General features: G+C 42.9%; 1 protein-coding gene across 1 annotated transcript; it reads left to right on the forward strand.

Annotated features, from left to right (window-relative positions):
• Nucleotides 1-5,216: 5,216 nt before the first annotated feature.
• Nucleotides 5,217-6,282, forward strand: LOC123452272 (gamma-hordein-3). Its single transcript, XM_045129261.1, has one exon. The coding sequence runs from the start codon at nt 5,299-5,301 to the stop codon at nt 6,184-6,186; it is 888 nt and encodes a 295-aa protein (XP_044985196.1). The 5' UTR covers nt 5,217-5,298; the 3' UTR covers nt 6,187-6,282.
• Nucleotides 6,283-27,482: the final 21,200 nt, after the last annotated feature.

Consider the following 27,482-nt stretch of genomic DNA (forward strand, 5'->3'; position numbering starts at 1 on the left):
TTTTTGTTTCAAAATTTGTTAAGATTCAAATTTGTTTTGAGTTTCAAAACAATCCTTAAGATTCAAAAAATGTTTCTGCTTTAAAAAATTGTTCGCGCTTCCAAATTTGTTCAGAATTTTTCAAAATTGTTCTCAATTGTTTTTAAAAAAAATCATGCTTTAAAAATTTCTTCGCCCTTCCAAATTTGTTTCGGGTTTTCGAAATTTGTTCTTAGTTTCAAAATTTGTTCTCAAGATTCAAAAAAGGTTCGTACTTTAAAAAAATTGTTCGCGCTTCCAAATTTGTTATCGTTTTTCCAAAATTGTTCTCGGTTTCAATTTGTTTTATTCAAATTCAAAAAATGTTTGTGCTTTAAAAATTTCTTCGCGCTTTCAAATTTGTTCGAGTTTTTTTCAAAATTGTTTTCCTTTTATTTTTTTCTCAAGATTAAAAAAATGTTTGTCCTTCCAAATTTGTTCCAGTTTTTAAAATTGTTCTTGGTTTCAAATTTTGTTCCCAAAATTCAAAAAATGTTCATGCTTTAAAAATTTCTTCCTCCTTTCAAATTTGTTTGGGGCTATTCAAAATTGTTCTCCTTTTCAAAATTTTGTTCTCAAGATCCAAAAAATTCTTCGCCCTTCCAAATTTGTTCATGCTTTCTTAAAATTGTTCTCGTTTCAGAATTTGTTCTCAAAATTCAAGAAATGTTCGTTTTTTTTTAAATTCGTTCGTGCTTACAAATTTGTTCGGGGCTTTTCAAAATTGTTTTCCTTCTCAAAATTTTATTAGCAAGATTCAAAAAATATCCACGCTTATACAATTTTTCACGTTTTTTAAAAATTGTTCCCAATTTCAAAATTGTTCTCAAAATTCAATAAGGATTTGTGTTTTAAAAATTTGTTCACGCTTTCAAATTTGTTTGTGGTTTTTCGAAAGGGTATTCTTTTTCAAAATTTTGTTCTCAAGATTTTCAAAATGTTGGTGCTTTAAAAAATTGTTCCCACTTCCAAATTTGTTCACGTTTTTTAAATTGTTCTTTAAACTACCTTACGCCTCTGCTAGATCCCCTGTTGTAAGTTATCAAAGATTAATATATATTCCCCATTTCCATAATTTGAAATAATGTGGTTCTACTTGCTTACAGGAAGAGCTCCTTTGATAGGGCCTGTCCAACGCGGATTCTCAAAGCATCAACATCCATTTGGATCGTGCGGTTCGCACAACAAAAACCAGACAGCGCAGGACTGCTCCGAGTGTGAGACAAACATGAGCGGGCTTTGCAGTGAAACCAAAGACAAACATGAGTGGGCTCTCGCAAACCGGACATCACCCACACCATTCTCTGACCGCCTGGCCCACCCAAAACCCTCCTCCCTCTTCACCACGCGTTCCCGTCCGGCGCAAGCTGACCGCATTCATGCCGTTGTGGAGCGGCCACTCCACATTGAATCCGGCCCTTAGCATGTGTTCGGTTTGAGGATGAAAAGGCATGGAATGTCATGGTTCCATTCTGGATGCATGGTTTGTTCCACTCTTGTGTTGGTTGGACATAAAAAAATGGCATGGGTTGATTCCGTCCATGTGTTTGGTTTGGGAGGTAAAATGAGAAGATTCTCATTCCACTCACCTCTCTACATATGAATGGTGATATTACCTCTATGTGCTCATATATCTCTCTACATTTGGAGAACATAAATATCAATATTTTGGCAGCATTTTCTTTGTATTTTCAACAAGTAATTTAAACAGTATATGATCATAAGTCAAACAAATATATAACATCATATACAACAGATTTTCAATACAAATATTATAAGATGCAACAATATCACAAGGTCATCATCGAAAAGAAATATAGTTCATTACAATCCATACATATGGTTCACATACTAGTCATCCAAAAGCTTTGATAATTGAAGTTCAATACAAGTTCATAATGCAAAGTTCATCATCTCACACTAGTCCATAAAATAAAGTGCATCATGCGAAGTTCTTCGTCACATACCTACCCACCCAAATCAATCGGTTAGACTCGCCGAGCGACATGAAAGCTGTTGCTATCTTGGGATTGTCCACAAGATGGGCATAGTAGTGAGCAAGGTATCCTTCAGCAAATCGAGTACTGCCAGAGACAACTTGCCAAAGGTCATTTGGTATAGTATCATCATCTCCACCGGACTTCACAAGAGCCTCGGCTACAAGTTTGAACCCATCTTGGAGAGTTGTCACCAATGGATCATCCTTATTTTTCACCACCTTAGCCTTCTTTTTTGCTGGTTCATTGCGATTAGAGGACTCACCAACATTTGGTGACATGTTCACCTCACCAATTTCATCATCTTCTATTTCAATGGAAAGGTCATCCTTACCAGACCTTGCATTCTTCCCTGTAGCATTTTTCTGAAGGAAAATTGTCTCCATGGCGCGATAATGCTCAATTGGGGTATTCAAGAAGCCCACATGAGATTTGTGATCCTACACAAATTGTTCAAATGATTAGCATAACATATAGACAACATGTCAGATCTTCATGCATCAAATCTTACCTTACAATGACCTGCATAGTGATCATCACTCAGCCTGATAGTGCAGGTATCCTCATCCCATAGAGCTCCACTTAAATTCTTCAATCTGACTAGCCTGCCCCAAATCTTCCTCCACTTCTAAAATATATGCTAATTGTCCCAAATTCTCCAATGAAGGGGTCTGATATAATCATTATGCAGCTGACCTATGGCATGAAGGACACATCTAAAGTAGATGCTAATTGTCCCAAATGATTTGCAAAAGTTTATTGCCACAACCCTATTCCGAAGATTATGTCCAATAGTATGCAAAAATATATAGTCGGTTTTAGCAACTTCCGATCCCTCAACATGTCACACGAATGAAAGAAAGGAGCTCTCTCAAACCTCAACATGTTTTTACACTTCACGTCACACTGCCAAATTTTGCTACTTAGATAATCAAATCTTTGCCGATCTCTTTCATGCATAGGGCCATAGGAAATGCGAGCTCTCCTCTTCCTTATTATGGCACGAACAATTACTGCCACCGCAGCAAGAACCACAAAAACAACTGCACCCCTAATCATCCATTTCCTTCTATTCATCCTCTTGACCATCTACAATGCATGGACTCTATCAAACATAACAAGTATATGATAGATCTGACTATCTATGGTAGTAAATCATGGATGCATTCGATTAGGATAAACCCTAGCCTCTCCTAGGGCAGAAGAAACTTTGTGGGAGGGTGGGTGTGGGAATGATGGTGCTGGACGACGGGATTCATACCTTTAGGCGGGAGCAGGAGCTGCTAGAGCTCGAGGAAGATAGGGGCAGGCTGAGAGGAGGAGGCGCTGCAGGTTGGGTTGGGAGGAGGAGGCGCTGTAGGTCGGCCGATTCCTTCCCCTTCGTTGGCCGTCGTCTCCCTCGGCATCGCTGGTCGAGAGCAGATGCGAGAGAGAGGGAGAGTGGTGACTGGGAGGAAAGAACGAGAGGTGAGGTATACAGTTCGGGGCATGAGGGGTGAGAGCGGTGAGGCATTGGTTTCTTTTCCCCTTTTTGTGTTCAATCGATGAATAACAAGGCCGTTCCACCGATTCCCAGGTATCGCTAGATGAAGCATCTGGAGGGAATATCCATTGCATGCGGACGGTCCGGTTCTGGATACAAACGAAACCAAACACGAGGATGGGCTGCATGGAATAGAATCATCCCATCCGATGGCACCTTATCCTCAAACCGAACACACCCTTACGGGATGCGATCTCTTAGTGGCTCTGTCACTGAAGCAGCAACATTGGCCTAGGGCGCCACCCATTACACACCCAGCTTGACACACCTCCTAGGTGTATTCGAACACCTTCATTAAATGTGTGCGTGTGTCGATAAATCTACTATGCCCAGATGCCAGTTCTTGAGGCGACTGGTACGAACCACAATGCCGGGCAAGCTCCTCACGCCCGCTCGATATTTGAAGGAGGCCAAACGGAGGGCAAGAATTACACCACTCCTCCGCTCACCATCTCCTCCTTCCACCAATTTCTTCACCTTCCTGATGGCATCCAACGAATAGGAGCAACAGTTCTCCGGCATAAAAGCCGGCTAGGTGGCCCGTTGAGCCCACCGGACATGAGCCAGGCAACTTGCTGCTCCACCACCCTCGCCTATCCCGACGAAACAAGTTGCCTTTCTATGCTGGCACGTGGTTTACCAACTCGCTGCTTCAAGCCAGCTCCCGGAGGAGTGACAAGTTGCTCCATGCATCATGCTAAGGGGGGCGGGCACGACAATGCCGGATCAGTGCTGGCTTGGATGAGGACAGATGTCGTGCCATCCGTCGTCAATATTGGCGTAACCGTGCCTGGTACATGGAGAAACAAGCTGGCTATGCAGAGCTCGCAAGCCGGCGGTCAGCGTGTTCGCGTCTATCGCTAACGCCAAGGAAAAGTAGAACATGGAAGGCTACCAACGCTTTGGTTCAAGGAAGGCCACCACAGTCGAGTCGTCGGTGTCAACAACCGATGTCTTGTCCTCTCTCGCCAGCCATCGTCGTCCCCCGCCCAAAAAACTAGCATAGATCCATGCTTCGCGAAATTGGATGCAACCCTTCCCCTCCGGCTAAGCCCCCCGTCTGCCACTCCGATGAGCCGTGCAGTAGGACATATGGAACATAAGGGGGAGGGATATACCTCTTGGGCTTCTAGTAGGCTTCTCAACACTTGACATAACTACCCTTGAAATAAAAAGAAAGAATCAATGAGTCATGTATTCTTGTTCATGTTACCATCATATTACAGAAAACTACGAAGTTAGTTAAGAAAAAAGGAGTCCAGAACAATCTTAACATTACAAGTATGACCTATCTTAACAAGGCAAAGCAAGACTACAAACTTAGTTCCCCACAAGCTATGCCAACCTCGATGTGCGTAACAACTATAGAATATTACAAACTTAGTTTTAGAAAGGGATGCAATCTAGATAAGTGTTTGACATGTAAAATGGATATGCCGAGTCATTACCATTATCAAGCTTCCCTGACACACCAGCAATGTGCGTTATGATAAAAGCAACTTTCAGGATCAATCCAAAATTACACTTGTAAGTAGCGTCACCAAGAAAACATACCCAAATGATCAGTTTGATAAGATTAGAAGCACTTTACAAGAAAGCAAATGTAAAGGCGAACATAAATCATCTCATGCCAGCTATAAATAGGCATGAACCGTGAAGAACCACTTCCATTATCCATCCTTCAAAGATCTGCAGCATAGACATCCAAACGAAACAATCAAGAGTAACCACAAATCAACCATGAAGATCTTCCTATTGTTTTCCCTCCTTGGTGTGGCAACGGCCATCACTACCACCACCATGCAGTTCAACCCAAGCGGCCTTGAACTAGAAAGGCCACAACAATTATTTCCACAATGGCAACCACTTCCCCAACAACCACCATTTCTGCAGCAAGAGCCAGAACAACCATATCCACAACAACAACCACTTCCCCAACAACAACCATTTCCGCAGCAACCACAACTTCCCCATCAACATCAATTTCCACAGCAGTTGCCGCAACAACAATTTCCGCAGCAGATGCCACTCCAGCCGCAACAACAACCACAATTCCCGCAACAAAAACCATTTGGCCAATATCAACAACCATTAACACAACAACCATATCCGCAACAGCAACCATTGGCACAACAACAACCTTCTATAGAGGAACAACATCAATTGAACTTGTGCAAGGAGTTCCTCCTACAGCAGTGCACCCTGGACGAGAAGGTACCATTACTCCAGTCAGTGATCTCGTTCCTCCGACCACATATCTCGCAACAAAACAGTTGCCAATTGAAGCGACAACAATGTTGTCAACAACTAGCAAATATCAATGAGCAATCCCGATGCCCAGCCATCCAAACCATTGTGCATGCCATCGTCATGCAACAACAACAACAACAAGTACAACAACAGGTGGGTCATGGTTTTGTCCAATCTCAACTGCAACAGTTGGGCCAGGGAATGCCCATCCAACTTCAACAACAGCCGGGCCAGGCCCTTGTCCTACCTCAACAACAAGCCCAGTTCAAGGTGGTTGGGTCATTGGTGATTCAGACACTTCCTATGTTATGCAATGTGCATGTTCCACCTTATTGCTCACCATTTGGTAGCATGGCTACCGGCAGTGGTGGCCAATGAAATGACAAGAGTTGTAATACTAGATCGATGGACCTTCATTGTTACTCGATTGGAGTATCGATGTAGCAATGAAAAATAAAGTGTCATGCACCATCATCTGTGCGATTCCATCCAATACTAGATAAAACTTGGGAATAAATACAAACAAATAATTGTTTGCATAACATGCTTTTGATGTTGCATTCATGACATTTTTAGATGTTCAATCCTAACCACAACCTCAATAATCCTCATTAACTACTTGTTCATGTAGTGAAACAATATGAAAAAACATAATTAACGGTAGTGGAACCTGAGTTAACATAAGTACTAATAAACTAGGGATTAATTAATTGCAAATTAACTCTTTGTTGGTGAGGCTTATGAATTGTGTGACCTTCTTTACTAGTCTAGTTCTAAAAGGTCCCCCTCCCCCATTATACCATTTAGTATTTTGACCAAGGATGACAGGATAACCATACACAACCCAAAGTTTAGAGGGGGAGGGGAGGGAGCTCATACCTCCTCATTTTCTAGAGGCAGGAACCAAAACCAAGGATAAATCCAAAGTTATGAGGTTAATCTTTGGGGTGTCCAGTGGGTACAACACGAAATATTAAACTTAGGTTCCGGCCAAACTTTCGGGTGTCCTTGTGCATGCAATGTGTGTGTGGGGGGGGGATTGGAGGTTTTTTCTCATGGAGTCTTACTGCGTGATATATTTGGTGGATATAACATGGCTATAGGTAAAACATGATTCTTTAAATCGGACACTACCTCAACCGCACGTTATAGTGCGGATTTGCATATAACTATAAAATGAAAATCCTCATGATTCCAAATATGCCAAGAACTTTTACATTTTTGACTTCCGGGGAGGGGGGGGGGGTCAGCCATAATTTTTAGATTATGGCAGTACATTTATGTAGGATACTCAATTTAACTGTCCGTCCCATAAATTACCTGTCATGAATGTGAAACCCTAGGTAGGAGTTTACGAGTCCTTTGAAGAGGCCAAACTGATCCACAACATGAGAAGAAATTCCAATAAGAAAGAAGGAGGGTAGCGGGTTAGTTCCCCCAAGGCCGAAAACCTGTCCACCGCTAGTGCCCGAGCGTGTTCAGCGGCTCGATCACCATCTTAGTCCTATATGTCTAATACAAAACTATAATATATTAGCAACTATGATACTTTATTGTGCTATGAGTTATTTCTACATGATTCTCTACATATTTACACATATGTTGAGGAGTTATTTGATATATGGCATTAGTGAAATAGTATAAAGCTTGGTTGCGCATAAGTGTAAATTTCTATACTATCATTTGTGCCATTATTGAAATAGTATAAAGATTGGTTGCGCATGTGTAAATTTCATATCATACAGTTGTGGCCGAAGTTGTCTAACTAGCTATTCTTTTTTCCAATCTCGCTCAGGTCATCGCTTGCTGGGTAAGGCCTGACTTTTTAGGAAAGTCTTGAGTTTCGCTTGATGTAACCATCACATTCCAATGCACCCTAATGAAGATGCTGACGGTCCAACAGTTCAATTGTCTTGTCATCAATGATTCAAAACAATGTCGATTGTCCTGGTTTAACAACTCTTGCAATTGCTTACGAGGTGGAAGTTAGAAAGAGAGCCACATTATACCTTCACTCCGATCGCGATGACATCAAGGTCTACTACATGCCTGCTGACAGCGATGATGATGGTCTGCTTGCTCCTGATTATGATCCTGACTCCCCCCGCCGTAATGTCAAGTAGCTAGCCAGTAGGCATGCATACATGGCATATCTCATGTTGTTACCACCTCCTGTTTAGTTGAATTTGTGTACTTGTGTTATTTGCCTATTATTGATACTTTTTTGAATAATGTCAATAAATGGATACTATTGAACTTAGATTATGGTATTTGAATTGTAATGTTTAATTACTATTCTAAATTTTGATTATGCTGCCATTTTGGTTTGATCATGCTGCCATACATATTTGGTTTAAATCTCAAAATGAAATTGCTGGCATTGGATTAACATGCAATTCCACTACTGATATATATTAGTGCTGGCGTTGGCGACATGGCACGCCATAAACATGTCAAATACTATTGACGTCGTCTGCAATGCCAGCAATACTTTTTAACAGCGGCGCCATATTGGTGGCGTCGGGTCTCCAGGCCAGCAAGGCGAATTTGGCTTGCCATAGCTAGGTTTTTCTGTACTACTAGTGAACGTTTGGCATCGCACCTGCATGATTCGGTTATGAAGTCATCATAGATCAAGACCCTCAACAATGAATTGTGCGCAGGGTTGAAAAGTACTCAACTGGAGTCGATGGCTGCCGAAGAAGAACATGCAGGAACTTGCACGGAAGTGCGTCGCCCCACGGATCGGGAGCACCTCAATGTCGAGAGGTGCCTCCTGAAGCCATGCCGAGTCATCGGCAATGAAGATGAGCGCACCGAGATGGATCTCACGGCCCAAGAACAAATCGCCGCCGGAAGACATGACGAAGAATGAAAATTGCAAACTTGCGGAAAGTCGCTTAGACGCCTGCCCCACGGCGGGCGGCAACTGTCGTGGGAACGAGCCTGACAGTAGAGGTGAGGGGTACGTAAAGAGAGGGCAGAGTTCTAGCTACGGCGAGTTTGAACACACAATGTATGAGTTCAGGCCCCTTTCGTGGAGGTAACAACCCTACATCTCAGTGGTCTGGAGATCTTGTCGTGTGGAATACGTGTGTTACAGGGGGTGCAAACCCTTGTGCCAGAGGGGAGGGGTGGCTTATGTAGAGTGCACTACCCCTCATCAAGGCCTAGTCAACCAAGGGTTCGATTAATAAAGATGAAGGCGTATGTTACTGATAACGTACATAATAAATGTTACTTATGACGGCCAGTCGAATGGCCGCCCGTTGGCCTACCTGGAGTGGCTTCTGAACTTCTGTGATCGACTGGTTTCTATTTCTTCCGAGTGAAAGTCTTTCATCGAGTGGAGGGAGAAAACCTCCGAGTGGATGTTCTACCGAGTGACCCATGCACTAGTAGAAAAAAGGCCTTTTGTCCCGGTTCATAAGGGCCTTCTGTCCCGGTTTTCGAATCGGGACAAAAAGGTCGTTACTAATGCCCTTGGCCTTTAGTCCCGGTTCTTACATGAACCGGGACAGATGGGCCTCCACGTGGCCGCTGCGGCCAGGCCAGGCAGGGGGGCCTTTAGTCCCGGTTGGTGACACCAACCGGAACCAAAAGGCATCCACGCGTCAGCACCTGGATGGAGCTGAGGTTTTTTTTAAAGGGGCTGGTTTAGGGGTTAATTTAGGTTGTTATTAGCTAGCTAATAGAGAAAAGTGTACTCTCTTATATATCTCCGTGCTTGGTTTACCAATGCTACTGCCATGCCTAACGTTAACACGGCTTAGATTGAAAATTGTCCTCTCTTATATATCTCCGTGCTTGGTTTACCAACGCTACTGCTACTGCTATGCCTAACATTAACACGGCTTAGAAAAGTGTCCTCTCATCGATCATTTAACAACTCATCATCAACTTAATCATATACCAAGTTATCATATGATACACATAAAATAAAACAGAGAAACATCATAATATATATATAGTCATCATATGCATCATGCATCCTAATTAATCGATCATGTCAAGTAATAATATAAACTAGAATAACTTGTCTCTCATAAGACCTAGTCCTCGCTCTTAGATATAATGTCATAAAACAGAATAATACCTATGGCTCCATGATGAATCACAGGGATCCAACGGTCTCCAACTTGTGGCTTGCGAACCTTCTTTATTTCTCTCCATGCTTCAATTTGGAGTCTTCTTGATCTTGATTTGAAGATAATCAAGTATGGAGCATAGAACTCAGCCCTCAGCGGGCTTCTAATTCTCATTTGACCTTCTGGATCCATTAACGGAGGCACTACATCATGTGGCAGTTGCTGTTGAAGAACATAATAATAACCTAGTTAGCAATATAATCAACACCATTTATGCATTAGTGGAGTGTACTTAATTAGGAAACTCTTACCAAGACATTTCGGCGAATGTCATCTGGACTCAACCTATGCACTAGTAGCATGTAAAATGAATAATTTTGGCCAATTCCAAAATGATACGGGAAGGTATCCCTAGAAGCCAGAACACCAGCAACAAGAAAGTGGAGAAGATCATCCTTCTCCTCCCAAGTTAGATGTGATCCATACGTGTAGTGTGTCGTGTCAATTAATTACGGTAATTCAGTCGAAGCAACAAAATAAGCTGTAAATTATAATTTAACAAATTTAGTATATGGATGAACACCAACTATTTCTAAATATAAATGCAAATTACTTCACATGGAGCTAAAACAGGAAGCATATCATCGACAACCACCCAAATTTTGTAATAATTTAATGTTTCAAAAATACTTAGAAATTTTGTAATTGTCCACAAGATATGAGTATAACTTGTTAAAACATCAAATTCATTTTTGTAATAGTACACCTTGAGCTCTAAACAGTTCCACACAATGTGGGCATTATATAAACCATTCAAAACGACCACATGTGCTACGATCATTCAAAGGACAATTTGGGTTGTTGTTGTTGTTTGTACAACATGTAACATGAGACAATTATAACTACGGCCTAATAATTAGGAACCTGCAACGTGTGTCCAAAGTTTTAATATACGATGAACACCACATGACATGTAAATTGCGAGAGGAAATCAGGTTGACTACACCAACTATGTCTAAATATAAATGCAAATTACTTGACAAATATGGTTGAGAAACTCACATGGAGGTAAAACAAGAAGCATATCATCGACAACCACCCAAATGTCGATGTTGTCTGGCATATTATCTTCAGGACGAAGATCGAATGTGATTTCCATACCCTCCTGAAACCCATATGCCTTGCAAAGATCTTCCCACTTTGGGCACCCAAATTCTGTTTGAAAAACTGAATTAAATAATTGGATAACAAATGTGTGACCATGTATAGTCCTCAGCTTAGCGCTCCTAGTCTTAATTCTCTCGTGGTCTTCAAAACCGAGCCTCTCCAACACATATCTTCTTGCATGGCAAGGGAGGCACATATCGCCGTTCTCGTCAAGCTTCATGCTGAAGAATCTATCGTCTCGCAGGTGAGGCATGTCGCACATACCCCGAGAGTCGCCACAGTATTCACACTCCCAATATCCATCGTCAGATATTTCCTGTTTTAATGTGGTGAATGTGTGTAAACAACAATATAATCGTGACACACTATATATATCAAAAGAATTGAACATCCATATATTCCGATCAACAAAACTTAGCACATTTAGCAAGCAAAAGTGAGAAACTAACTACTGTTTTATGCATTATATTAACACCAACAAAAGGATGCTATTTGTAGGTTTATGCATTATATTAGCACCAAGAAAAGTGTCCTCTCTTATATATCTCCGTGCTTGGTTTACCAACGCTACTGCTATGCCTAACGTTAACACGATTTAGATTGAAGTGAAGGCCACATGTGATGCATGTGGAAAGTAATACTAATCCTAACTTGATCAAGTTTGGATTGTCCTACTTTCGACATGCACCATATGCATGTTGCCTTCACTCCAATAATCCAATCCATGTTCATTTCACCCGCTGATATAAAATAACTCTTCATGCTCGCATCATGCATCATCATATATAATAACAAGTCCTACTAATTAATCATCATCATACAACTTCTACTCGGTATTAATAACAAGTCATACGATCATCATCCTCATAGTCATCGAACCAACCCTACTTAATTGTTCTTAGCACATGATCATCAATATTAGGTAGGACCAATAATAAAAACCAAATCGTAAAATAAAGTAGTATTCAAATTAGCATGCTTTCAATTATAAGAAAAACTACATCATATCTTATGTCCGTACATCGTGGAATATTATCACTAATACTCCTCGAATACTATCATACATATAACATCACTAATACATCTAGAACCGTAGCACCCGACGGGTATCGTCGCGGGCGTTGGACACCCAAAGAGAAGGAACCATCATAGGATCATAGCTCCAGTGAGATCCTTGAAGAACCTGCCAGGTATTGTCGAACCTGCCCTCCAACGCAACCATGTAGCGACGGACGTGCTCGTCCTCCTCGCTGACACGGTGATGTATCACCTCCGCGGTGTCCGGAAGCCTCGGCACCGTCACTGGCCCACGCGACCGCCACCAAACAAGGATCGGGTCAACAACGGGCTGGCTCCTCACCAACCTACGCCCCCCGGAAGGTAGCACCTCCCAATACCAGCCGGGCTGAGCCCAGTCCCGGACATGGCCCCTCTGATCAAGCAGGTGTCCTCCGCCGAGTCGATGACGAGGATGCGGGATAGGCATCGTAAAATGAACTAAAAAAATAAACTTGTTCTATTAATTTTCTTGCTAAAAATGAACTACTTCTATATATAGTAAAATAAAGTAGTTTTATTAAATCAACGAGTTCAACTACTAAGCAATTACTATAAATAAATAAAATAAAGTAGTTCTTACTAAAAATAAACTACTTCTATATATAGTAAAATTTAATAAAGTAGTTTTATTAAATCAACTAGTTCAACTACTAAGCACTTACTATAAATAAATAAAATAAAGTAGTTCTTACTAAAAATAAACTACTTCTATATATAGTAAAATATTAACTCTCTTCTGATGATAATGTCTGTACAACAAAGGATACTAGAAAACTTCCTATAACATTTATGATATTATTATTTCAGAGCACCAAGAAACAGTCCAGTTTATAAAGTCTATATTGCTAAAAAGCTGCCACGAGTTACTTGTAGTTTCACTTTTCTTTGCAAAAAGCAGAATTTCAAGAAACCAGAAGTTTTTCTTTCGAACATATATTTCAAGAGTAGTCAAAATAATAACTACTTGACAATAAAACAGCAAGCATCATGCACAATAATGAAATCACTCCTCTGTAACACAATGAACCGGCTATAAACGCAAGAATGCTTTCAACGCTTATTCTCTTCGGCATATCATATAAAAGTAGTCTAAAACAACGGAAGGACAATAATTATTTGATTGCTCTATAATTTAGTTTGCAGTGCTACTGGAAATTATTGGGGCACAACCTGTTTAACTGTTATGGTTATAAACTTCTTAACACACTAATATGCAAAGACAACACAATTAAGAAAATTCAAAGCCATAATGATCACTAAAGGTAGAGAACAACAATCATCAAGATAACTAAACATTGTACAGAAGGATAGCACATATATACAACCAAGTCTTGAAAATAATCACTAAAGGTACTTATGTACATTTAACAAATTCCACATCACCGTTCCAGCATGTATATCTTACAAGAAATGGTTGTATATATAAACAATAAAGTAGAAGAATTTGGTGTAGGGAAACCTGGTTGAATGATTTCGGTAAGTACATAAGTAGACGAGAAATTGCAAAAAAGGGCATGTGTGAGGGTTGCTGATCGAAAGCTTAGAACATTACTTTCTGACTGACATTCTTTTTCGATAAATTTAGTATGAAATATATCTTTTCAAAATATAAGAACCAAACAATCTGACACGTGGCCATGGCTCAGTATCCAAAGGAGATCATCCTTGCAATATTTATGGAATAAGTCATCTAAAATAGGAAAGAACTAAAACCTTAAGATATTGAAATGCTTTATATGCTGTATATGTTATTGAAATGCTTTAAAAAAGGAAAGGAGTCATTTGCTAACAATTGGGTAAAATGTTTACGAACTGAAACAATTGCAGACATGTGAGAGTTGTCATCAATGAATAAAATGGCACCTGAGCGTGGGGGTGCACGGCACCGGCGAGGGGAGAGGATGGGGGCGCCCGAGCGCGGCGTGGGGAGAGGAGGGGCGCCAGAGCGTAGCCCGACGGGAGGAGGCCGGAGCTAGAGGAGGAGAGGGAGGAGTGGCGGCGGATCTCACCGTAGGAAGCAGAGGAGGGCCGGGCTGCTCGTCAGCTGGCACATGGAGGAGGCGCAGGCGGCCGACGTAGGTGGCGGCGACGACGAGGACGGCTTCGGGGGCGGCAGTGACTCCGGCAGCGACTCCGGCAGCCTAGCAGCGTCGGGGGCACGGGCGGCGTCGGCGTCGGGATCGAATGGAGAGAGGGGGAGAGATCAAAATTTCTAAAGTGCCGCTTATATAGCCCCACCTTTACTCCCGCGTGGTGGCACCAGCCGGGACCAAAGGTCTCTTTTCAGCAGCCCGAAGGGCGCGAAGCAGAGGCCTTCGGTCCCAGTTGGTGACACCAACCGGGACTAATGGCGGCATTGGTCCCGGTTGGTGGTACCGGTTGGTGCCACCAACCGAGACCAAAGGTCTCTTTTCAGCAGCCCGAAGGGCGGGAAGCAGAGGCCTTTGGTCCCGGTTGGTGGCACCAACCGGTAGCAATGCCCCCCTTTAGTCCCGGTTGGTGCCACCAACCGGGACCAAAGGCCTTGCACTGGCGCGGTGCGGTGCTATGTTTAGTCCCACGTCGTTAGCCGAGAGGGGCTCAGAGTGGTTTATAAGCCCTGCCGAACCAACCACTTCGAGCTCCTCTCTACTTCAGGCTTACGGGCCTAAAATCACTTTATGTGTTTGTGGGTCTATTGGGCCTAGTGCGGGCGTACATCCTGGCCCTAGTAATGGGTTTCTAGTCGTATGCAGGCCGTGGTGGCCCTGTAGGTGGCACTTTTTTTTAAAAAAAATTCTAGTTTTTTTGCTTTCTTTTTTGTTTCTAATTACTTATTTATTTTCTTTTATGATAATTCTTTATGCTATTAAAGTTTGTAACAAAATTCTAATTACTTATCTATTTTCTTTTATGAAAATTCTTTTTTTCTTTTAATGTTTTCAATAGAAAATACTTTGATAATTTTAGTTGCATAAATTCTATATAATTTTAGTTTCAATAATACTAGAGGTTTATAAAACTTTTTAGTTGATTCCTTTAGTACCAGTTCTAAGGCTATTACAAAGGCATTTAATTTGGTATAGATTCTAAGGCTGGGGCCCCACGAGCACCTTTTAGTACCGGTTCGTGGCATGAACCGGTAAAAGAGTTTTTTAGTTGATTCTTTTTGCAATTGTTTTTTAGTCCCGCCTTGCCAAGAGAGAGGCACTCACAACGGTTTATAAGCCCCGAGTGTAGAGACGATGAAGGGAGAGGCGCAGTGCTTACCTGCACGTTGCTTAGCTTCAAGCCTTGAGGAAGTGGTGTAGACTGCACGAAGCTATCAAGGTTTCGGACAAAGACTACACATAGCTCCGTGCAGTCTACACTATTTCCTCAAGGCCTCAAGCTAAGCAACGTGCAGGTGAGCATTGCGCCTCTCTTTTATTTTTAATAACTTATTACAAATCCAGACTTCTTGTTTTATTAAAGTTTCTTTTATTTTATTTGGTTTCTACTTACATCATTAATTTTCATCCCTTTCTGACTTCATATGTTATTTTTCATGCATTTACTGATTATTTTGAGCTATAAGACCCTGATGAGGAAAAGCATTTCAAATGAACTCTGAAAAGGTTGGAATTTGGCATGGTATCATCATTTCATCCACATAGCATATGCAAGAAAGTTGAGAGGGTTACGGCAAAAACTAGATGCACTTCATGTACAAAACGGACAATCTCTTTCGAAGTATCACGATTTCATACGGAAACTCGTCTGTTACAAAGGGATTTCATTTTTTTGAACTTAATGAACTCCATAGTTTTTTGTGTTCAAAATGCACCATTCAAAGCCACATCATCAATTTACAACCCTTTCTGACTTCATTTGTTATTTTTCATGCATTTACTGATTATTTTGAGCTATAAGACAATGAAATTGAAAAGCATTTGAAATGAACTCTGAAAAGGTTCCGAGTTGGCATGGTATCATCATTTCACCCACATAGCATTTGCGAGAAAGTTGAGAGGGTTACGGCAAAAACTGGATGCATTTCGTGTACAAAACGGACAATCTGTTTCGAAGTATCAGGGTTTCATACGGAAACTCGTGTGTTACAAAGGGATTTCATTTTTTTGAACTTATTTGAACTCCATAGTTTTTATGTGTTTAAAATGCACCATTCAAAGCCACATCATCACTTTACAACCCTTTCTGACTCTATTTGTTATTTTTCATGCATTACTGATTATTTTGAGCTATAAGACCAAGAAATTGAAAAGCATTTGAAATGAACTGTGAAAAGGTTCCAAGTTGTCATGGTATCATCATTTCACCCACAAAGCATGTGCGAGAAAGTTGAGATGGTTACGGCAAAAACTGGATGCACTTCGTGTACAAACGGACAATCTGTTTCGAAGTATGAGGGTTTCATACGGAAACTCGTCTGTTACAAAGTGATTTCATTTTTTCGAACTTATTTGAACTCCATAGTTTTTCTGTGTTCAAAATGCACCATTCAAAGACGCATCATCAATTTACAACCCTTTCTAACTTCAATTGTTATTTTTCATGCATTTACTGATTATTTTGAGCTATAAGACCACGAAATTGAAAAACATTTGAAATGAACTCTGAAAAGGTTCCAAGTTGGCATGGTATCATCATTTCACCCACATAGCATGTGCAAGAAAGTAGAGAGGGTTAGGGCAAAAACTGGATGCACTTCGTGTACAAAACGGACAATCTCTTTCGAAGTATGAGGGTTTCCTACGCAAACTCGTCTCTTACAAAGGGATTTCATTTTTTTGAACTTATTTGAACTCCATAGTTTTTCTGTGTTCAAAATGCACCATTCAAAGCCACATCATCAATTTACAACCCTTTCTGACTTCATTTGTTATTTTTCATGCATTTACTGATTATTTTGAGCTATAAGACCATGAAATTGAAAAGCATTTGAAATGAAATCTGAAAAGGTTCCAAGTTGGCATGGTATCATCCTTTAACCCACATAGCATGAGCAAGAAAGTAGAGAGGGTACCGGCAAAAACTGCATGCACTTCGTGTACAAAAGGGACAATCTCTTTCGAAGTATCAGGGTTTCATACGGAAACTCGTCTGTTACAAAGTGATTTCATTTTTTTGAACTTATTTGAACTCCATAGTTTTTCTGTGTTCAAAATGCACCATTCAAAGCCACATCACCAATTTACAACCCTTTCTGACTTCATTTGTTATTTTTCATGCATTTACTGATTATTTTGAGCTAGAAAACCATGAAATTGAAAAGCATTTGAAGTGAACTCTAAAAAGGTTCCAAGTTGGCATGGTATCATCATTTCACCGACATAGCATGTGCAAGAAAGTATAGAGGGTTATGGCAAAAACTGGATGCACTTGGTGTACAAAACGGACAATCTCTTTCGAAGTATCAGGGTTTCATACGGAAACTCGTCTGTTACAAAGGGATTTCATTTTTTGAACTTATTTGAACTCCATAGTTTTTCCATGTTCAAAATGCACCATTCAAAGCCACATCATTAATTTACAACCCTTTCTGACTTCATTTGTTATCTTTCATGCATTTACTGATTATTTTGAGCTATAAGACCGTGAAATTGAAAAGCATTTGAAATGAACTGTGAAAAGATTGGAATTTGGAATGGTATCATCATTTCATCCACATAGCATATTTAAGAAAGTTGAGAGGGTTACGGCAAAAATTGGATGCAATTCGTGTACAAAACGGACAATCTCTTTCGAAGTATCATGATTTCATACAGAAACTTGTCTGTTACAACGGGCATTTCAAATGAACTACGAACAGGTGAAAGTTGGCATGGTATCATCATAATAGTTGTGGAGAAAGTCTTCACTTTTTCTTCGTTTGTTTCCTTTCCTTATTGCACCGTAACCATGGATAATCTTCATCATTTATTAGGATGCTTGGGTCAGCCTTGACTTTGAAGGGAGGAATTTCATGAAACTTTTCATAATCTTCGGACATGTACGTTCTGCCCTCCACTCACAAGATGTCCCTTTTTCCTGAAAGAACTATGTGGAGCTTTGGCTCATCGTATGATGTATTCGCTTCCTTATCTTTTCTTTTTCTCAGTTTGGTAGACATGTCCTTCACATAGATAACCTGTGCCACATCATTGGCTAGGACGAACGGTTTGTTAGTGTACCCAAGATTGTTCAGATCCACTATTGTCATTCGGTACAGTGGGTCTACCTGTACCCCGCCTGCTGACAGATTGACCCATTTGCACTTAAACAAAGGGACCTTAAAATCATGTCCATAGTCAAGTTCCCATATGTCCACTATGTAACCATAGCATGTGTCTATTCCCCTCTCGGTTGCTCCATCAAAGCGGACACCGCTGTTTTGGTTGGTGCTCTTTTGATCTTAGGCGATCGTGTAAAATATATTCCCATTTATCTCGTATCCTTTGTAAGTCAATACAGTCGAAGATGGTCCCCTGGACAACGGTACAGCTCAGCACAAACATTGTTCTCACCTATGAGACATGTTTCCAACCAACTCCTGAAAGTCCTGATGTGTTCACTTGTAATCCAGTCGTCGCACCGCTCCGGGTGTTCGGAGCACAGACTGTTCTTGTGTTCATCGACATACACTAGTGGGGACGGGGCCTTTAGCCCCAGCCCGTAAGGGGTTTTAGTCCCGGTTCACCAACCGGGAGTAAAGGGGCGGGACTAAAGGCCTAACCTTTAGTTCCGGCCCTGTTACAAGCCGGGACTAAAGGTGCTCCACGTGGGCGCCTCGTAGCGCCCCAGGGGTAGGCCCTTTAGTCCCGACTCGTTACACGGACCGGGACTAAAGAGTTTCAGATTTTGCTTATTTTTGGGTTTTTTTTGAATGAAATTATTTTTGGGTTTTAGGGTTTTAGGGTTTAGGTGTTCGGGAGATTAACGTGATGCCTCGTTTGGTGTTCGGGAATTAGTTTTCGTATAATTTAAATAGAAATAATTATATATATATATATATATATATATATATATATAAGATTAACTTATCTTACAAGCGAGCATATATATACAATTATATGGAGATCTGAATTATCGATACTAGAGCCCGTCTATTCGATTACATGGACGAACATCAGTAATGGCCCCTAGCTACACTAAATTGTCCTTTGTCATCTATAGCTTCCGTCCTCAGAAAGGTCGCAAGCTCCTCTGCAACAGCAATCGCGCGTTGCTCTGGTAGGACCTTCGTCGTCATGGCCGTGTGCTATATAAGAAGAGGAGATGAATATGAATATCAATCATGATAACAAAGAATGACGGGTAAAAATAGAGGTGTGAATGTTCATTGCTTACGTCGAATCTGTGATCCTTGTGCTCAGAGGTAAACGTGCGAATGGTCTCGCAAACATAGTATCCGCATAGATGCGTTCCCCGTGGCTGCTGGTCGCACTTTACGAGAATAGAATATATATAATCAAAATAATAATCTAGCATCATAAATGTATTGAAAATAGAAGTATATCATAATACTACTTAGCTGAGCCGCTCTAAAGGTCAGCTTCTCAGGAAAGTTACCGGGAGTCACGCACTTGAACCGCTTCCAAACCCTGCCCAACAAGGATAATGATTTGCTAAGTTTTTCATTAATTGATATATCAGAAAATCATCGAAAGAGACCGATAGAGCGCAAGAGTGATTGAAATTACCCTTGGAGCATGTCCTCCAGGCTTTGGAACTGTTCCAAGGGTCTCGATAATGGATCGAAGGCATCAACTCTTCCCTTATCAATTTGAATGTCCAACAGAATCCAATGGAAGTTGCACTGTATATATATATATATGTGTGTGTGTGTGTCAGGAACTTATCAATTACACTTATAAGTGAATGGACACAACAGAGTAAAGACCCTCACCTGAAGTTGTATGGAAACAGTATGTGGTCACAAATTTTTTGATCTGTTAGAAACCTTAGAAGGTTTTCCTCCGTCTCCTTGGGATAATCAGTTAGCGTCGCTATATGTATTTTATCTGGGTCAATAAACCCAATATTTAGGATGCCCTTACTTTTACAATCCAGAATCTTCATTCTGCATAATAGAGTACAAGTTATATATAGACAATGAATTGAAATAACTAAACAAGTTATATGTAGATAACGAATTGAAAAACTTACAGACAATAGCAACTCATAAGCGATTTGTCGAGGGCGTCGCCATTGTACATCTGGAAGAGTTCATCAAAGTCGATATGGATTTGTTCGGGGCGGCCGTAGTACTCCTGTGGGACACTCAGCACGATCATCGTTCTCCCATTCTTTGATTCACTTAAGTACCATTGATGCAAGTAACGCATATTTGTTGGGAGATCATATTTGCTGACCAAAGGCTCACCCATGACAAACTGTGGCTTAGGGGCTACCACAGCCTTGGGTATCCTGTCGTCTTGGAAAGCCAGCAAATCTTCAATCGAGACACCATATTCAGCCGCCAACTCCTTTGCTATTTCAAAAGCTAGCCCCTGCACCGGAGGGGGAACATTCTCGGTTAACACCTTGAGGGGTGGGATCGACTGTTTGGCCTGTTCTCCAAGCTGAGGAACGTCTGATTTTTTCTTGCTTGTAGTTGAACTTGATTTGCTCCCACTTGCACTTGCACGTGATCTGCTCCTTTTCACTTCCTTCTGCAATGTGCGTGTATAGTCATCAGGCTTATGGTGTAAGTCATACTGTGATGGAAGGGTCGTGAAGTATTTTGCAAATACTATTTGCTTCTCGGTGTATTCCGGGCGGGGCTCGGGTTCCTTCTTTTTCATCTGCGCATCATGATGTTCCTTTGCTATCCTGGCGTTTTCCTCGGGGGTACGATCATAAGGTATCATAGGAAGATTAGCATGACATACCTTTGGGAGGGGCGACCGTTTGCGCTTTGGGGGGCTCCGTGGCTTAGGAATCGTCGGCGGAGCGTTCTTGGTGGCACGCTCCCGCTTTGTATCCGGAGCGGGCGGCGGCGGAGACGGACGATCCAAGTCCGGCGGCGGTGGTCGAGATGGACTCGTGTTGTGCTGGCCGACGTCATGTGGAGGGCTTGGAGGTGATCTGCGCTTTTTCACTTCCTTCTGCAATGTGCGTGTATAGTCATCAGGCTTATGGTGTAAGTCATACTGTGATGGAAGGGTCGTGAAGTATTTTGCAAATGCTATTTGCTTCTCGGTGTATTCCGGGCGGGGCTTGGGTTCCTTCTTTTTCATCTGCGCATCATGATGTTCCTTTGCTATCCTGGCGTTTTCCTCGGGGGTACGATCATAAGGTCTGATAGGAAGATTAGCATGACGTACCTTTGGGAGGGGCGACCGTTTGCGCTTTGGGGGGCTCCATGGCTTAGGAATCGTCGGCGGAGCGTTCTTGGTGGCACGCTCCCGCTTTGTATCCGGAGCGGGCGGCGGCGGAGACGGACGACCCAAGTCCGGCGGCGGTGATAGAGATGGACTCGTGTTGTGCCGGCCGACGTCATGTGGAGGGCTTGGAGGTAATGGAGGTGTAGGTGACCTGTGACGACTCGGAGGCGGTGTTGTCCTTGGGGCCGAGCCTGGAAGCTTGATGTAGTTCTTGTCCCATAGGATGACTCCACCCAGTACTTCTCCGAGTGTCCTCTCATCTTCGGGTCCAGCTATGTCGAGCTCCATATCACGAAACCCCGTCAGGATTTCATCCACCCCGACTTTAGCAAAGCCAGCTGGAATCTCACGGCCATGCCAGCGTGCATCAGGGCCAGAAGGTAAAGCTTGTCCGACGGCCACCTTCATGGATATGTTCTTGAATTTCTGATGGAGTTCACATGATGTTGACTCCTTGATTCCATCCACGGGGTAGCCGGGACCGCCCTCTATCATTCTTCGTGCGTCGTCGGGCGGGGCCTTAGATTCAGCCACGCTGCTTTTCCGCTTTGATGGGGGCGCCGGTAATATAAAGTACAGGATCTTCCTGGCGCGGTACTCCTCTAAGCTCATCAATCTGCTTCTGTTGCTCATTAATCCTGGCAAGCAACTGGTTGAACTTGTCATTCTCCTCATCCTGCTGCCGCTTCTTTTCTCTCTCTCGGCTTCTGTAAGTGTCTTGGTCTCTGGCAAACCCAAGCCACCACGGGTAAGAAGGACCGAAGCCTCGCGTTCGTCCTCCATGTTCGTCATTGCCGAGGACCAGTGTGAGCAAATCTTTATCTCTATCTGCAGTGAACTTTCTTTTTCCCTCCTTAATTTCTTTCACTATCCTTTTCCAGTTCTCCCTGGGTATCCTAAGACCGTCATTGCAGATGAGGTCCCCTGTTTTTTCGTTGTACGACCCACCATGCGCAAGGAACCAATTTCTTGCTCTCAGTTTCCACTCATCACGGAGTGGTTCAGGTACGATGCCTTTATCTAGTAGATCTCGCTCTTTCTTATCCCACTTTGGGATGGCAGTCTCATAGCCCCCTGGCCCCGGCTTGTGGTGATATTTCTTCTTGTCGGCATTTATATTGTTCTTTTCTGATAATGCCTGGGCATCTTCTGACTCCTTGTACTCTTGAAATGCCTTCCAGTGATTCGCCTGCTTGGCTGGATACCCCTCGAATACTGACACTTTCTTTGTCTTCAGATAGTTTTTCCATAGCTTCTTCTTCCAGCTACGGAACAGTTCGGCCATATTCTTTAGAGTCCACTTCTTGACTTTGGCCCTTAGTTTGTTTGCGGCGTCTTCATTCTCACATTCTGGCAGGTTGAAATGTGACATTAGATCATTCCAAAGATTATCTTTGTACCTTTCGGCGACATAGTCACTATCGGCTGCCCCTTTGCGCTTGTTCCACTCCCGAACGCTGATCGGGACGTGATCCCTAACAAGATGTCGGGACCCCGATTCTAAGGCATAGGAATCCAGCCTGTAACATATCGCATCTCTTTGCGGTCTCACGCACGGTTAACTCCACGGCTGCAGCCTTACCTTAGCCGGGACCGTTTGCGTCTTTTGACTCACGTATGCAATAGTGTCGCTAGCATTCCAATGTCAAAGAACCCGGATCGACAAGTCTAGTCACAAACCAAAGTGGCAGTACCGCACAAGGACAGGCATACATGACCCAACAAAGCAAGTGTCGGTCACCAGCGAGTGTGGACGAGTCGTAGCAAGCTACAAGGACTCCATTACATCACATGACATCCCCCCCCAGGGGACAGACACAGCAGCTAAGAAGGACACATGCCGGTCAACCAATGTGTCCGGAGCAGTAGCGAACTACCAAGGCTCGTTGGATCACAAAGGGGCATTTCCTTGTAAGGAGTGCTACTAAAGTTCACGACTAGGTAATCGAACCCCATACATATCAAGTACGACACACGTACGCATGGCATACCGATGGCATCACAACATAACCATAAACATACAAGCTTTATTTAAGAGGCTCAGAAGAGCCACACACATAATATTACACATTAAGGGTCTCACGACCCATAATAGCAGTCATTCAGTTACAAGCCAGCGGAAGAGTTTAAACTGTCTGAGTACAGACAGGGCAACTAGAAGGCACATGGCCTGACTATACTACAGACCCAACGTAGGGCCAGATCGTAGCTGGGACACCAGCTACTCGTCGTCGTCGATGTCTACGAAGAACCCTCCATTAGGGTCATTAGCAACCTCTGCAACATTTATTAAGCAAACCTGAGTACGAAGGTACTCAGCAAGACTTTAGGGTAACTAACTACTCATGCAAGGTATCAAAAAGGTATTGTGGGGTTTTATGCGGAAAGCCAGCATCTGACTCGTGGCTAAACAACTTGCATTTTTTTAAAATAATTTTGACAACTTCATTTCTCGCACACGAGTCCACTAACACCACAACAATACACTATCGTGGAATCATTCCGTCTCCATACGGAATTGCCGTCCACGACACTCATGCTTATCTTGACAATTTTATGAGTAGCCATTTAAGTTATCTATGAACAACATATGTCTCCAAGTAGTCCATATCCGCGGACGCGACTATTCGAATAGATCATAACCCTGCAGGGGTGTACTTCGTCACACACGCTCTCACCACTTATCGACATTTGCACGTCATGCACCTCGGCAACCTTCAAGCGGAAGCCTAGCGAGGGAGTCAGCCACGACCGTTAACCACACTAGTACCTAGTCCAGGTTTGTCTCCTATCCGAGAGTAACCCGTACGGAAGTCCGGCCAAGGTTTCCGCCACGGCCTCAAACGATGTGCGCAGGGTTCCCAAGCCCACCATCCGGGTGCCACTTGGTACACCGTGCCACTGCCTACCGCATCACGGCCCACCTCTCAGGTCAGCACCATGCACGGCCTCCAGCATGACTATAAACACCAGAAACTACTTGCAACTCCTGGACCGAGTACTAAACGATTAATTGGCCGAGCAGGGTCATATTTCAGGGCCCAGCATGTGGTAGTATCTAGTCTTGGATTACATACACTGAACTCAGTTCCTAAGGACGGTTCCAATGAAACAACCCGCCATGTACTCCTACACAGCCTTTCACCGGTACCTTTACCAAATCAGATTCAACACACAACCTTCGCTTACCGAACGCATTCTCACAATTCTGTTCATCACCCAGATGACAGACCATACACAACTCTAAGCATAGCATGCATAGCAGGATAGGGAACATCATGGCTCAAGCAACTACCAGGTATGCTAGGTTGCAAGGTTCGGCTATTTACTGTGATAAGGATAGGTCATGCAAAGGAAGTGGGTTCAACTAACGTGGCAAAAGCAGTTGAAGCATTTGATCCTAATGCAATAAACAAGTGCAGGAGCAAGAACATGGGATTTATCGGGATGATCAAAATGGTTGCTTGCCTTGTTGCTCAGAGGAGGGACAATATCCGTCAGACGGATATTCGGTGGAATCCGGGGGAGCGGAGCCTACCGAGATGAAGGGCAACAATCAATAACAATCATATGCAAACAAGATGATGCATGAGCATGGCATGAGAGTGCAAGGTGATATACTATTATAATCAACATGTATTAGGTTTGAAGTTGATTTGAATCAGATTCAAATATCAATTCAAACGAGGTATTCTCGGATACCGATTTAATTGATTCGACCTGATGCTCAGATCAACTTGATGTTAGCATGCATGAGATGTCATGTTAAGGTACTGGTTTGTTATTAGAACAATGTTTGATCATGTCAAACAAAAAGAAATTTAAATACTTTTCATATTCCATTTATAAAGTATTTACAAGAATTGACTTATTCATTAATCTACATGTTTGGGTTGTGTAACATTTTCAAACATGTTTGAAATTGATATATGAGATTCCTTGAATTTTTCTAACACTTTTTCATATATAAATTATTTTCATTGGAGTTACAGATTAATTTCTATGAATTTTTGAAGTTTTAAACATTTCTGGAATTATTTCTATACTGGAAAATCCTTTTACTGCATCAGCAGGTCCAACTGGCAGTTGAAAGTCAAACCTGACCAGTGGGACCCACTGGTCAGTGTCTCTGGTCAGTTTTAGATTAAAATTAAACTTAATTAGCTGATTAATCTTACTGGACCCACATGTCAGTGTCTTATTAATTTATCTGATTTATTTTTATTATTTCTAAACTATCCAGAGGCTGGCCCCACACATCAGTGGCTCAGGCCAGCTGAGATCCACCGGCGGCGAGGTCGTCCTCGCCGGCGGGGAGCCTCCGGCGAGCACCAGAATGTCGGGGGGCTCTGAAACGGCGCACAGAGGGCCAGACGCTGCGCGGAGAGCACCAGAAGAACGACACTTCTCCCGCGGTTCCATTTCTGCACTTAGCCGGGGCTGATCTGGCCGGAGATGACGCCGGCGACGAGCTTGGCGGCGGCCAAGGTTCGGGCGTCATCGAGGTCATCGATACAGAGGGACTTGCGCACGTGACTTAGCTCCTACGACATCTACGCGACGGCCTGAAGCTGCTGGTGCCCTCAGAAGGACGAGCTGATCACCGGAGGGCTACCGGCGACGAGCTGCAGTGGCGGATCTTGTCGGGCTCCGGTGGAACTAGGCCTAGAGGAGGGGATCGACGGGGAGATCTTAGAAGAAATGACTGCATGCTCACAGGGAGTGCAGTGATGGCGCTAGTTTGCTCGGGGACGGCCTGGAGAGGGAGAACGCCGGCGACGATCTTCGATGACCCGAGGAAGAAGACGACTTCGTCTCGTCGTTTCACTGCATCTGGGCGTCGGGCTCGTGGCTAGGGAGCTTCAGGGAGTTGCGGCGGAGCTATTGCGCGGCTCAGAAGGAAGGAGGGGAGGCTTGAACGACGGCGAGCTCGAGCTCTGCTCGGGCTCCAATGGCGGCAGAAGGAGGGAGGAGAGATCCGAGAGGAGGGGGGAACTGGCGCTGGGAATGGATAGCCACGGGCTCGGGGAGCTTATCCCCGGGCTTGCCAGCGCGAGGCGGCGGCCAGGCAGGCGCACAGGTCCGTGGCCGCGCCGGAGTACGTGGCGGCCACTTCCTGCTGCCCACTGGCGGGGGAGGAAGACGACAGGAATTGCTGGGCCGGGCCAGGTTAGGCGACAGGTAAGGATTTTACATTTTCTTTCTGTTTTTGTTTCTGTTTTGCTATTTCACTGATTTTCTATTTATTTCAACTCCCAAATAAATTGTAAAAACTATGTTGAGCACCCTAGAATATTTGTTGGAATATTTCCAACCATTCCTAAAGTTTTCAACATTTTTGAAAGTTCAAAATTTCTGATTTTAAATTTAGAACTTGAAACCAGTAGCTTTTTGCATTTATTTAAAATGCTTAAAGTGTCAAGAAAATTATTTTGTTCATTGCTCATTTACTTTCATGATTTATCAGAAAGTTTGAACTTTTCTTGAGGCCATTTTGGGTTCATTGATTTTAACTAGTTTGAGATTTTCCCTCACTTTAAGAAGTGGCTAGGGTTTGAGTTTTTCCTTCACCACTTTCTTTGTTCTTGTTGAGAACTTCTTAGATGCAATGCAAAGAAGACATGAGCACAAGACTAACTTGCTTAAGGTGTCAGGGATGTGACAACTCACCCCCACTCAAAAGGAATCTCGTCCCGAGATTTAGAAGTCGTCGGGAATAACGCAGGATACTCAAGTCGGAGACGATCCTCTCTTTCCCAAGTTGCCTCCTTTTCAGAATGATTTGACCATTGAACTTTAAGAAACTTGAGATTTCGACGTCGAGTGGTACACTCAGCTTGATCAAGAATACGCACGGGGTATTCTCGGTATGAAAGGTTATCTTGGAGATCAAGTGTTTCATGGTCCACTTCACGGATAGGATCCGAAAAGCAACGCATGAGTTGCGAGACGTGGAAGACATCATGAACCTTGGAAAGATGCGGAGGAAGTTCCAACTGGTAGGCAACTTCTC

Source organism: Hordeum vulgare, chromosome 1H (genome assembly GCF_904849725.1).
Source record: "Hordeum vulgare subsp. vulgare chromosome 1H, MorexV3_pseudomolecules_assembly, whole genome shotgun sequence".
In the NCBI taxonomy this organism is placed as follows: Eukaryota; Viridiplantae; Streptophyta; class Magnoliopsida; order Poales; family Poaceae; genus Hordeum; species Hordeum vulgare.

What these genes read in the sequence shown, in the direction of transcription:
- LOC123452272 (XM_045129261.1), top strand. Translation starts at nt 5,299, where the DNA reads ATGAAGATCTTCCTATTGTTTTCCCTCCTTGGTGTGGCAACGGCCATC.